The following is an 11,788-nucleotide window of genomic DNA, read 5'->3' as shown; positions in this document are numbered from 1 at the left end:
CCACCTCGGTCGAGGAAAGACGGCGGGGTCTTCACTACCTCAAAAAGAGCTCGGGGAGGAAAAGAGGCGAGGCCACCCTTGGGATGCGCAAGGTTGGCCCAGACTGACCCCTAGCGGCACTACAGGCGCTCAAACGGCTTCCCGGATCCAACATGGCGGGTCTGAAGGCCTGAGCTGGAGCCTGGAGGAGATCACGTGTTTAGGGCGGGGCCTGCGCCTAGGGGGCGGGGCGGCGCTCTAGGCCGAGCGGGAGGTCGGGGCTGCTGGCGCTCGCTGTTGGCTGATCTGGACGCCGCTGCGGTGGCGGGGCTGCACGGCCGGGGTCGAATCCGATCGGGAGCCATGAGCATGGACAAGGCAGAACTATGCGGGTCTCTGCTCACCTGGGTAGGTCGGGGGCGGGGCCAGGGACAGGTGTACGCCAACTTGGCTCTGTCCACCCACTCCGTCCTGGGGCTGGGAGGAGGAGGGGGTCGTCGGCCTGCTAGGTAGTTGAACTCTGGCCTGAGCACCTGCCCCGTCACGTGGCAATTTTGCTGGAAAGAACAGGTGAGGCCACGCCCCTTTGTGGCTGGGTCTTGTAGAAGGGGAGGGCCCAGGTGAGGTGGCCTGGTCACGTGGTGCCTGTGGGGACCAGGTGACTTGTGATTCTGCCCTCGCTTGGTTGCGCGGAGTTTGTTCGGCAGCGGTAGAGTGAGGCCACGCCCCCTCTGGTCGGTCCAGGTGAGCAGAGGCCACACCCCCACGGAGCTGGCTTCCTGGAGCAACTGGGCAGCAACTTCCGCCCATCCTTGTGAGGGTCCTGCTGACAGGAAAAGTCTTCGAAAGGGGCGTGGTTCCTTGGTCCCGGCCCCTAATTCTGCTTGTTGTACTTTCCTCTCCTCCCTCAGCTGCAGACGTTCAATGTCCCGCCCCCCTGTACCAGCCCCCAGGACCTGAGCAGTGGCCTGGCAGTAGCCTTTGTGCTGAACCAGATGTGAGTGGGGCTGAGGGGGAGGGTCCCAAAGGAATCCTCCAGCAGCTCATCCCACCTTCTCACCCCCAGAGACCCTTCCTGGTTCAACGAAGCGTGGCTCCAGGGCATTTCAGAGGACCCAGGTCCCAACCGGAGGCTGAAGGTGACAGGTGGACTCAGGAATGGGGGACAGACTGGTGAAGAGTTGATCAGGGACCGGTCAGTTAGACATATCCTGGGTGATGGACAGGAAGAGGGACAGTTGTATGGGGACCAGCTAACTATGTATTTGTTCATTCATTCTTGTATTAAGCAGGCCTGGGTGTGCAGCAAGGAGTAACACAGACAAAAAACTGCATACACAAGCATTAACATTGACTTCTAATAGCAGTTAGCTCTATGAAGCCAATAAAAGCTGGGTCGTGAGAGACAGCCAACTGAGAATGGGTGGGTGGTTACTCTAGACGGGCTGATCTCCAATGTGAGATTTGGAGGAATGGGATTCCAGACCCCAGGAACAAATGGAAAGGCCTTCAGTTGGGAATAAGCTTGGTGTGATCGAGGAATGAATGGCAGGGAGGTTAGAACAGAAAGCAGGAGTGTAGGAATGGTAGATGAGGTCATCAGGGACCTGGCAGGCTGGAGCAGGGAGGTAGATTCTATTTTAAGCTGTGTAAAGTCAAGAAAGGATTTTAGTAGAGGAAAGACACAAACCTGGCTGGGGCCTTGAAAAGCTCCCCCTGGCTGTTTGTAGAGGAATGGAGGGAAAGCAGCAAGACTGGAAGCTGTTGTAACCATTCACGTGAAAGATGATGGTTAGGGGTCAAAGGGTAGTGGGGCAGGTGGTGAGAAGTGACTGGATCTGTGGGACACGTAAATAATATGGGCAGGTGGAGAAGAAGAGCAGGCAGTCAGACAGGTCAGTCCTAGGAGGGCGGACATTGAGACAGAGAATGGGACCAAACAGGATGAGACGACCAGGGATTAGGAGGTGAGGCAGAGAAGAAGAGGATGAGCTAGACAGGTTCAGGGTGGGGTCTGCCTGGCCCCTTCTGGGGGGCTTCAGACCCTGGACACAACTCCTTGCCCCTCCCCAGGTCAGCAATCTGAAGGCAATCTTACAGAGCCTAGTGGAGTACTCTCAGGATGTGAGTAACTGTAAAAGGATTTAGTGGGTTAGGTTGGGAGGAGCCGGGGGGAGATCCTTGAGCCCCTGATACCCCTTCATCCTCCCATCCTCAGGTCCTGGGGCATCCCATTTTGGAGCAGCACCTTCCAGATGTGAGCCTCATTGGCGAGTTCTCAGATCCAGAAGAGCTTGGCAAGCTGCTTCAGCTGGTTCTGGGTTGTGCCATCAGTTGCGAGAAAAAGCAGGGTATGGGAGGTTAGGGGTGGTCCCTAATGGGAAGACCCGAGAAAACCCTCCTCGCCCCTCCGACCCTTGCCTCAGTCTCCCCCACCTTGACCCTCAGAACACATCCAGAGAATCATGACACTAGAGGAATCCGTTCAGCATGTGGTGATGGAAGCCATCCAGGAGGTAGGTGGGGGTGCCCACTGTGGGAAGGAGCTTCAGGGGAGGGGACATTTCCAGGGCAGAGGCAGCTGGGCACAGGCTCTGCCCTGGTAAGGCCTGGGCTCTGTGTGGAACTCAGCTGGCCAGATTTCTCTGTCTCATGTGTCTGCCAGCTCCTCCCAGCTTGAAGTCACAACCTACTATGCTAAAAGGGCCAGGCCTCAGGAATTCTCAGATGGTCCAGTGGTTAGGAATGAATGCTTCCACTGCCATGGTCTGGGTTCAGTTCCTTCTCTGGATCTAGGATCCCAAATACTTTGCAGGGCAGCTGGGAGCTGGGGGGAAGAAGGACCAGGACTCCCTGTTTGTTGGACACATGGGAGAGCCTCTGGACTGGGGTTGTTTTGAAGGACGAGGATTCTTAGGCTGGATTGTAGAAACTTTGGAGTCTGCCCTCAGAGGCCCCAGCTCATCTCAGTGTTCTCCCACTGCCCTCTCCCCTCCCTCCAGCTCATGACCAAAGACACCTCTGACTCCCTGTCACCAGAAACATATGGGAACTTTGATAGCCAGGTAAAGGGTGGGGACCGTGTTAAAGTCCACCCCTATTACTGATTTTCCAGGGCTGCCTAAGGAGGAGGGGCTTGACCTTAAGCCTGTAAACCACTCCCATCCCCCAGGATCCTAGTCTCTTGCCAGGTCCCCAGGGCTCCAGAGTTGCCTTTCCTCCAGTCCCCTCAGGTCCAAGCTCTCTCTTAGATCTGAGGGTTTGTCAGCTCCCTCCGCTCTGTCCCTGGAGATCCCAGCCTCCCTTTCCGCATCCTCCTCCCCTGGATCCCTGAGTTTTTTTTCTTCTCCCCGTCCCTCCACTCCTCTCATCAGTCCCGCAGGTACTACTTCCTGAGTGAGGAGGCTGATGAGGGGGACGAGCTGCGGCAGCGCTGTTTGGATCTGGAGCGGCAGGTGAGGCCGAGATGGGAGTTCTCAGGTGCTCCCAGGGTAGGGTTGCCCGCACAGCCTCCCCTCCCAGCTCCAGCTTATCTGTATGCCCTGCCTGCCCGCAGCTGGTTCTCCTGTCAGAGGAGAAGCAGAGCCTGGCTCAGGAAAATTCGGTTCTAAGGGAGCGGGTGGGCAGGCCCGAGGATGAGGGCGCCAGCGGCCTCACTGCCAAGAAGCTGCTGCTCCTGCAGACCCAGTTGGAGCAGCTGCAGGAAGAGAACTTCAGGTATGGCCAGGCGGGGGACAGGGCCAGCAGACCAGGAGCCTGGGGCAGGTACAGTCCCTTCATGTGACGCTTCCGCCATCCCCCAGGCTGGAGAGTGGCAGGGAGGACGAGCGCATGCGCTGTGTGGAGCTGGAGCGGGAGGTTGCCGAGCTGCAGCAGCGGAACCAAGCGCTGACCAGCCTGGCCCAGGAGGCGCAGGCTCTGAAGGATGAGATGGATGAGCTTCGGTGAGTGGCAGGTCCCCACTGCCAGACTGCCCCTCTGACGTCACTGTACCTCTGTAACCCCCAAATTCCTAGTGAGCCCTCACAATGCCCCATAGACTCTAAAATACTGTCCTGAACACTGCAACACTATCCTGGAACCCATCATGTCCTCTGGAGAACACCAAAGTCCCTGGATCCATGGTGGCCCCCCAGGACCCCATGATGCAATAACTTTGCCCTTGGTGACACCTCTGACCCCCCATCTCATGACTATCCCTTCTTATGATGCCACAGCATCCCTGAAACCGCAAAGTGCATTGTGGGCCCCCATAGTACCCACCCCTGAACCTCAATGTGCCTTCTGTAGCCTCAAAGAGCTCCCTTGTGATCCCTATGACACCTCTGTAATGTTAAAAGTTCCTAGTGAGCCCCTACCATATCTTCAAGAACCCCGTATTGCTATGCCTCAGAGATCCCCCATGACCATGACCCCTCCATGGCCCCTGCACCCACAATGCCCTTATTGGCCCCAAAGCCATCTCATGACCCCAGAGTGTCCAAGGAGGCTCCTCAGATCCTCTGGGCCCCATCATTCCTCCTGTAACCTCAGTCGTTTTGTGTCTCCCAGAAAACCCCTGATTTTGATCTTGGGGTAACCATTGATGTTTGGGGCTTCCCAGGTGGCTCACTGGTAAAGAATCTGCCTGCCAATGTGGGAGACACATGAGATGTGGGTCCCATCCCTAGGTCGGGAAGATCCCCTGGAGAAGGAAATGGCAGCCCACTCCAGTATTCTTGCCTAGAAAAATCGCATGGACAGAGGAGCCGTGGGGTCCCAAAGAGTCAGACATGACTGAGCCACCGAGCACGAACACAACCATTTATGTTTAGGTCTTCCTTTATGCTCCCTAATGATCACCCAACATCACCAGGCCCCGCTGACCCCTGACCTTCCTGAACCAAATGCCCAAGGCTGACCTGACACCTTCCCCTGCCCTGAGGGCCTCGCATCCAAGCTGAACCCTTGCAGACCCAAGCAGACCCCCACCTCCTCTTTCCATTTGCCCCGGCCCCCCAGGCAGTCCTCCGAGCGTGCCGGGCAGCTGGAAGCCACGCTGAACAGCTGCAGACGCCGCCTGGGCGAGCTGCGGGAGCTTCGGCGGCAGGTGCGGCAGCTGGAGGAGTGCAACGCCGGCCACGCGGAGCGCACACGACAGCTGGAGGAAGAACTGCGCCGGGCCGGATCCCTGCGTGCTCAGCTAGAGGCGCAGCGGCGACAGGTGTGGGTGGGAGCCTGGACCCAGACTGGGGTGGGGGCTCCTCTCGGCTGGCTACTGACTTTGGCCTACCCTCAGCAGAGTGCTGAGCTAGTCCACCCAGAGCCCGCACCCTCGTTTACGTAGAGGCCACACCCTCTAGACTGGACAGCTCTGCTCTAGCTTTGCAAGCCCCGCCTCTTCACTTAAGCCCCGCCTCTTCCAAGTCTCTTTCTGCGGGTCCCTCTGGCCCCGCCCTTTCACCTTGTACTCAGTCCCTGTCCCTCCCTCTCACCCTGTAGTCCTCTCCCCTCGCCTCTGTTCAGGTTCAGGAACTGCAGGGCCAACGGCAAGAGGAGGCCATGAAGGCTGAGAAATGGCTATTCGAGTGCCGCAATCTGGAGGAAAAGTATGAGTCGGTGACAAAGGAGAAGGAGGTGAGGCTGAGGTCCTACTGCCCAAGCCTCACCCTGCCCATCAAGGCAAAGCCCATTTCCCAGGAGGCCGATCCTGCCTCAAGTGGCCTGTTGCACCCTGTCCCTCCAGCGGCTGTTGGCAGAGCGGGACTCCCTGAGGGAGGCCAATGAGGAGCTGCGCTGCGCCCAGATGCAGCCTCGGGGGCTGGCCCAGGCCGGTGAGTTGGAGGTTCATCCCAGGGCCTGGGAGAGCTCTGGCCTGGAGCCTTACCTGGCCACATGTGCTGTTAGGGCAAGCAGAAAAGGCAGTGCCCAGGGCTTGTCTAGTTTGGGGTCGCAGAGCGAGGCCATGCTGGAGGGGGTCTCAAGTGGAAAGAGGTGATGTGGCCCAATGGAAAGCAGCAAGAGCTGTCCTTCGGGGCTCTAAGGGGGTGAGCAAAGGCAAACTCAGGCTAAATATCATGGCTCCCTTTCAAGCTGGGTGTGGGGTTTGTGTCAAGTCAGGCATTGGTCAAACTTGAGTCCCCAAAGATGCTTCATCCAAGGATCCTAGGGATGGGGACAAGAACTGTGACACCACCTGAAGAGTTTTCTCACATTCTCCAGACCCCTCACTGGATCCCACCTCACCGGCTGTGGGAAACTTAGCAGCTGAGATCCTTCCTGCAGAGCTCAGGTATCCAGGGGTCAGTCACTCAGAGCTCTGGTCCCACTGGAGCCTGCCAGTTCCCACCCTGAACTCCGTTCCCACCCTCAACCCCATCCCCAAAGCAGGTACTTACCACTTGCCAGACCTGCTCAGCTTGGTTCCCAAGTCCTAGCCGAGCTTTTTTTCCTCCACCCTATGGACTGTAGTCCACCAGGCTTCTCCATCCATGGAATTCTCCAGGCAAGAATACTGGAATTGGTTGCCATTCCCTTCTCTAGGGGAATCTTCCTGACCCAGGGATCCAACCCAGGTCTCCTACATTGCAAGCAGATTCTTAACCATCTGAGCCACCAGGGGAGTCCTTTATGCTCACCCACTTCTAATTCTGCTTTTAACTGGCTGGGACTCTAGCCCTGTTGGTGGCTCCCCTCACCTCTTTGGGATCTACCCTCAGTGCACCAATTAGATCCAACTTATCTGTCTCCACTGCCCAGGCAAAAATCCTTTGCCCTGCGCCGCCCACATCAGGTTCTGCCCCCAGGACACAGCCCTGTTCTCAGAGTATTCCCTGCTGGGATCAGTGTCCTATATCCTGCCCACATGAACTCCCAGTCCAGCTTTCCTCTTTGCAGTGTTTTCCTATCCCAGAGCCCCATCTCAGTGCTCATGGCTCTGTCCACTTTGTGCCACCCCACCAGCGCTCTGCCCACCCACTCCTAGGCTCAGTCCCGGGTACTCTAACCCTACCCTAGGGTCTGACTGGGCCCTTCCCCTGGGCTTTGTCCCTCTCTCTGCCCCGTCCGCCCAGTTTCCCTCCCGGAGCCCTGTAGGCCTGAGTGGTGACCCATCCCCAGACCTGCTCACTCCTTCCCCATCCCCAGGGAAACACTCCTGCGACTTCAATTGGAGAACAAGCGCCTGTGCCAGCAGGAGGCAGCCGACAGGGAACGGCAGGAGGAGCTGCAGCGCCACCTGGAGGAGGCCAACCGTGCGCGCCACCGCCTGGAGACGCAGCACCGGTGAGGACCCACCCTGCGGAGGAGGGCCTCCCCCTTAAGCTTGGAGAGGGAGTGAGGGAGGGCGCAGGCACTGAGCGGGGCCCCCACCTCCGCAGGCTGAACCAGCAGCAGCTGTCGGAGCTGAGGGCCCAGGTGGAGGACCTTCAGAAGGCCCTACAGGAGCAGGGGGGCAAGACTGAGGACGTGAGTGCCCACCTCCTCCCTGCCTGGCCCTCCCCTGTGCCCACCAGTAACCCTCCTCTCTCTCCCCACTGCTGCCTGATGCCCCGTGAAGTCCATAGTAAGTACCTTGGGCTCAGAGTGCCACTCCCGACCCTCACCCGCCAAGAAGGTTGGGACCTCTGGACACCTCATCCCCACACTCACCCAGCGCCTCTTCTCTCCTCCAGTCAATCCTGCTGAAGAGGAAGTTGGAGGAACATCTGTGAGTCGGGTGGGGGGAAAGATTGGGGCAAAGGTGTAGGGGATGGATCTGGTGTCCATGGGGAGTTGTTTATGAGGCCAGGGGTCAGCTGACACACAGACTAAAGTGTCAGCTCCCCTGGGGTCTTACAGACCAAAGGAAGGTGTGTGGACTATTTTGGGGGAACAATTGGGAGTCACTCAGGGAATTTCAGCAAGGTTGTGTGACAAAGTGATAGTCAGCTTTTATTACTTTTTTGCATTGCAAAAAAAAAAAAAATAATAAGCTTTTTTTTTTTTTTTTTTTTTTTTTCATTTTTGAAAACACTGCTCAGCTTGTGGGATCTTAGTTCCCCAACCAGGGATAAAACCTGGGCCCACAGCTGTGAAAGCTCCACGTCCTAACCACTGGACCGCTAGGGAATTCCTAAAAAATAAAGTTCTTTATTAAAAAGAACTTTCTTAAATAAATAAAGAAAGAAACTATTTTAGATAGCTATCACAATTATAATTTAAAAACCAAAAGGTATACCAAGTTATACAGAAATAAAGGGTAAACATCTCAGTCTTCCCTCATTAACTCAGTTTCTGCCCCATTCCAGCCCCATTTCTATTAGTTCATTATGGAAATTTTTCTATAATTTTTAAAGCAAATTCAAATGAATATGAATATAGCTTTTTACTCTCATTCCTAATTTACACAAAAGGTAGTATAATATGTACACTTTGCTTTCCCTACTTAACCAGTTAACTGGGGAAATTTCTTCGTATGAATAAATAAAGGGAGACCTTATTATTAATTTCTTGATATAGCAGTCTTTGTCAGCTGGGGTTCCATGGGGAAACTGGACCTTACAGAAAATGATTTTCATGACTATTCTCTCAGTTCTGCCAAGACTGGAATGTACCTAATGCCAACCTAGAGCACAGAAAGCTATTTCCTTATAGAAGATGAATACCTGGAGGCATTAGGGCTTAATTCTGTAGAATTCTGGTCTAGAAGGGCTGGCATATAGCATTTTTTTGGTAATATCGTAATTGATTTAATTCATTCTTTCTAGGCATTTGCGATTTCAATGTGTGCAACAAAGTAAAATCTTATATATGTATCATTTTGTTTGTGTGCAAATATATCACACACACACAAAAAGGAATGGGTGGCTCCCAGGGCATATGGGTTTGTAATTTTAGTAGATATAGCTGAAGGTTCACTATTAGATGTTATACCATGTTCCAAGTCCATGATACATGATATTAGTCTCATTTAAAGGGATCTTTGGGGTTTTGCCCCAGGTGGCAGAATGCAAACTATTAGCTTGTATTTCCTTTCATTAGAAGAGATTTGCATTCTAGAGAGATCCCTGGCTGCTGGGTGGGGAATGGAACTAAAGAGTTGAGAGTAGAAGGCTGGCAAGGGATGACGGTGCCTGGACCAGCATGTGGGCTGTGGAATGGAGAGAAGTGGACAGATGGGGGAGGGAGGGCTGGTGCAGGGGCCACCTGGTGAGGGTCATGGAGGGTTGTGGCTCTGATGGCTGAAGAGATGGTGGTGCCGGGACACATAGCCCCCAGACTTGGAGTCAGGTGGAGAGGTCTGCAGGAACACTTCTGGGAAGCAGAGAAATGGGCCCGGAACTGAGACTGCCTCTGGCTCCCCACCTGCAGGCAGAAGCTGCATGAAGCAGATCTGGAGCTGCAGCGGAAGCGCGAGTACATCGAGGAACTGGAGCCCCCCGCCGACAGCAGCAGTGAGGGGGCGCTCAGTGGCCTGGATGGGTGGGGGGAGCCCCCAAGCTCTGCACAGAGCTTAGGGGCCACCTTGACTCCCAGCAGCCCGGCGAATCGAGGAGCTTCAGCACAGCCTGCAAAAGAAGGACGAGGACTTACGGGCCGTGGAGGAGCGGTACCGCCGCTATGTGGACAGGGCGCGCGTGGTGAGGACGCTGGGTACCCCGCTGGCCTCCTGCCCGGGCCACTGCTGCCCACCTGGCAACTCTCTGCCTCCTGGCCCCATGCCTGTCCTGCCGCATCATGTCACAGAATTCTGCATCATGGCCGGTGGGGCCAAGGTCACTTTGACTGTGTCTTTCCCCACCCCTAGGTCATACAGACCCTGGAACCCAAGCAGCAACCACCTGGCGGGGCTCCCCTAGATCTCCACGCCCTGAGGACACAGCTCCGGGAGCGGGACGTCCGAATTCGGCACCTGGAGGTGGGTGTCCTAACCCCTTCTCACTGCCACCAGTATATCCAGTCCCTTGACTGTTCCCTCCTTAGCAGATGGACTTCGACAAGAGTCGAAGTCAGCGGGAGCAGGAAGAAAAGCTGCTCATCAGTGCCTGGTATAATATGGTGAGTGCACCATCACCTGCCTGAAGTACTGGGAGCGTGGGGGGTGCTGGTGTCCTGGAGGCTCATCTGACTCCAGCCGTGCCCCTCCTCCCTCCCTCCAGGGCATGGCTCTACAGCAGCGAGCTGGGGAAGAGCGGGCCCCTGCCCATGCCCAGTCGTTCTTGGCACAGCAGCGGCTGGCCACCAACGCTCGCCGTGGACCCCTGGGACGCCTAGCAACCCTGAACATGCGCCCTGCCGACAAGCACTGATGGATCGCAGGATCCTGCCACCTGCCCAGCTTTATCCACCCTGGATTCCCCCAACTCACAGGGGGCCCAGAATTATGCCTCAGCTGGTTGCTTGAGAGCCTTGAAGTCACAGTCTGTGCACCTTTCTCTCTCAGCTGGGACAAGAGTGTAGGAGGCAGGTGGGAGGCAAGAATGGGCCTACTCTTTTTAGCAATGTGATTCTTATTCTTGATTTTCTCCCTGGGGTTAGTGAGCTGCCAGGGGATAGAGTGATTTTATATTTGAGAAGAAAAATAATAAAGACTTTTAATCTGACCTGGCTGGACTCTGGGCACTGAGGGCAGGGGGAGATGGTGGGCAAGGGGCTAAGATCATTGCTTTTAAGAAAAGGCTGGCTTATGTTCTTTGTTGGGTTTTTTTTTTGGCTGAGCTGGGTCTTCATTTTGGTGCAGGATTTCTTTAGTTGTGGCGAGTGGGAGCTATTTTTGTTGTGGAGCATGGGCTCTAGAGTGTGTGGGCTCAGTAGTTGTGGCCCAGGGGCTTAGTTGCTCTGAAGTATGAGATCTTAGTTCCTCAACCAGGGATCAAACCCAAGTCTCCTGAATTGCAAGGCAGATTCTTAACCACTGGACCACCAGGGAAGTCCCCCTTAACTTTTATTCTAAGTGAAGTGGGAAACACAGACGGTTCTGAGCAAAGGAGGAATGTGACCTGATTCAAGTGTTCATAGGCTCCTTTTGGTCCTGTGGGAGGAACAGACTGTGGAGGTGTTAGGGTCAGAGCTGAGAGACCTAGTCACTATCCACATGGGTGGTTGGATGATAGTGAGGGCTCTGGCCAGAGTGGGAATCCTAGAGGAATAGGAAATGGTTGGATTCTGGATACAATTGGAAGATTAAGCTGATGGGATTTGCTGTCCCTTCACTTCATGGGAAATAGATGGGGAAACAGTGGAAACAGTGTCAGACTTTATTTTGGGGGGCTCCAAAATCACTGCAGATAGTGACTGCAGCCATGAAATTAAAGGACGTTTACTCCTTGGAAGGAAAGTTATGACCAACCTAGATAGCATATTCAAAAGCAGAGACATTACTTTGCCAACAAAGGTCCGTCTAGTCAAGGCTATGGTTTTTCCAGTGGTCATGTATGGATGTGAGAGTTGGACTGTGAAGAAAGCTGAGCACTGAAGAATTGATGCTTTTGAACTGTGGTGTTGGAGAAGACTCTTGAGAGTCCCTTGGACTGCAAGGAGATCAGCCCTGGGATTTCTTTGGAAGGAATAATGCTAAAGCTGAAACTCCAGTACTTTGGCCACCTCATGCAGAGTTGACTCATTGGAAAAGACTCTGATGCTGGGAGGGATTGGGGGCAGGAAGAGAAGGGGACAACAGAGGATGAGATGGCTGGATGGCATCACTGACTTGATGGACATGAGTCTGAGTGAACTCCGGGAGTTGGTGATGGACAGGGAGGCCTGGCATGCTTCGATTCATGGGGTCGCAAAGAGTCGGACACGACTGAGGGACTGAACTGAACTGATAAGGAGAAGCGATGAAAGAGAG

General features: G+C 54.9%; 1 protein-coding gene across 6 annotated transcripts; it reads left to right on the top strand.

Moving 5' to 3' along the window:
- The first annotated feature begins 228 nt into the window (after window positions 1-228).
- Window positions 229-10,541, top strand: HOOK2 (hook microtubule tethering protein 2). Of its 6 annotated transcripts, none has more exons than XM_006041578.3 (23): window positions 229-387; window positions 891-976; window positions 1,046-1,118; window positions 2,053-2,103; window positions 2,198-2,330; window positions 2,428-2,495; window positions 2,982-3,044; window positions 3,354-3,434; window positions 3,536-3,696; window positions 3,783-3,923; window positions 4,981-5,182; window positions 5,485-5,595; window positions 5,705-5,792; window positions 6,181-6,250; window positions 7,105-7,242; window positions 7,338-7,425; window positions 7,517-7,522; window positions 7,632-7,666; window positions 9,310-9,392; window positions 9,475-9,578; window positions 9,746-9,856; window positions 9,922-9,996; window positions 10,098-10,541. In XM_006041578.3, the coding sequence occupies exons 1-23, from the start codon at window positions 343-345 to the stop codon at window positions 10,245-10,247; spliced, it is 2,163 nt and encodes a 720-aa protein (XP_006041640.2). In that variant the 5' UTR covers window positions 229-342; the 3' UTR covers window positions 10,248-10,541. The 6 variants fall into 6 exon arrangements, 5 of the variants coding, with proteins under 5 accessions (XP_006041640.2, XP_044804124.1, XP_006041642.2 ...); XM_044948189.1 differs by having other exon boundaries at window positions 1,022-1,118; window positions 9,925-9,996; XM_006041580.3 differs by lacking the exon at window positions 7,517-7,522 and having other exon boundaries at window positions 9,925-9,996.
- The last annotated feature ends 1,247 nt before the right edge of the window (window positions 10,542-11,788 follow it).

Source organism: Bubalus bubalis, chromosome 9 (genome assembly GCF_019923935.1).
Source record: "Bubalus bubalis isolate 160015118507 breed Murrah chromosome 9, NDDB_SH_1, whole genome shotgun sequence".
NCBI lineage: Eukaryota > Metazoa > Chordata > Mammalia > Artiodactyla > Bovidae > Bubalus > Bubalus bubalis.
Note: the sequence above shows the minus strand (reverse complement) of the source record. Positions and strands in the feature narration are given on the sequence as shown.

Excerpts from the sequence above, each read along its gene's own strand:
- HOOK2 (XM_044948189.1), top strand. The coding sequence starts at position 343 with ATGAGCATGGACAAGGCAGAACTATGCGGGTCTCTGCTCACCTGG. Across the intron at positions 977-1,021 it reads GCCTTTGTGCTGAACCAGAT|CTCATCCCACCTTCTCACCC; the intron begins GTGAGTGGGGCT and ends ATCCTCCAGCAG. Across the intron at positions 9,997-10,097 it reads TCAGTGCCTGGTATAATATG|GGCATGGCTCTACAGCAGCG; the intron begins GTGAGTGCACCA and ends CCCTCCCTCCAG.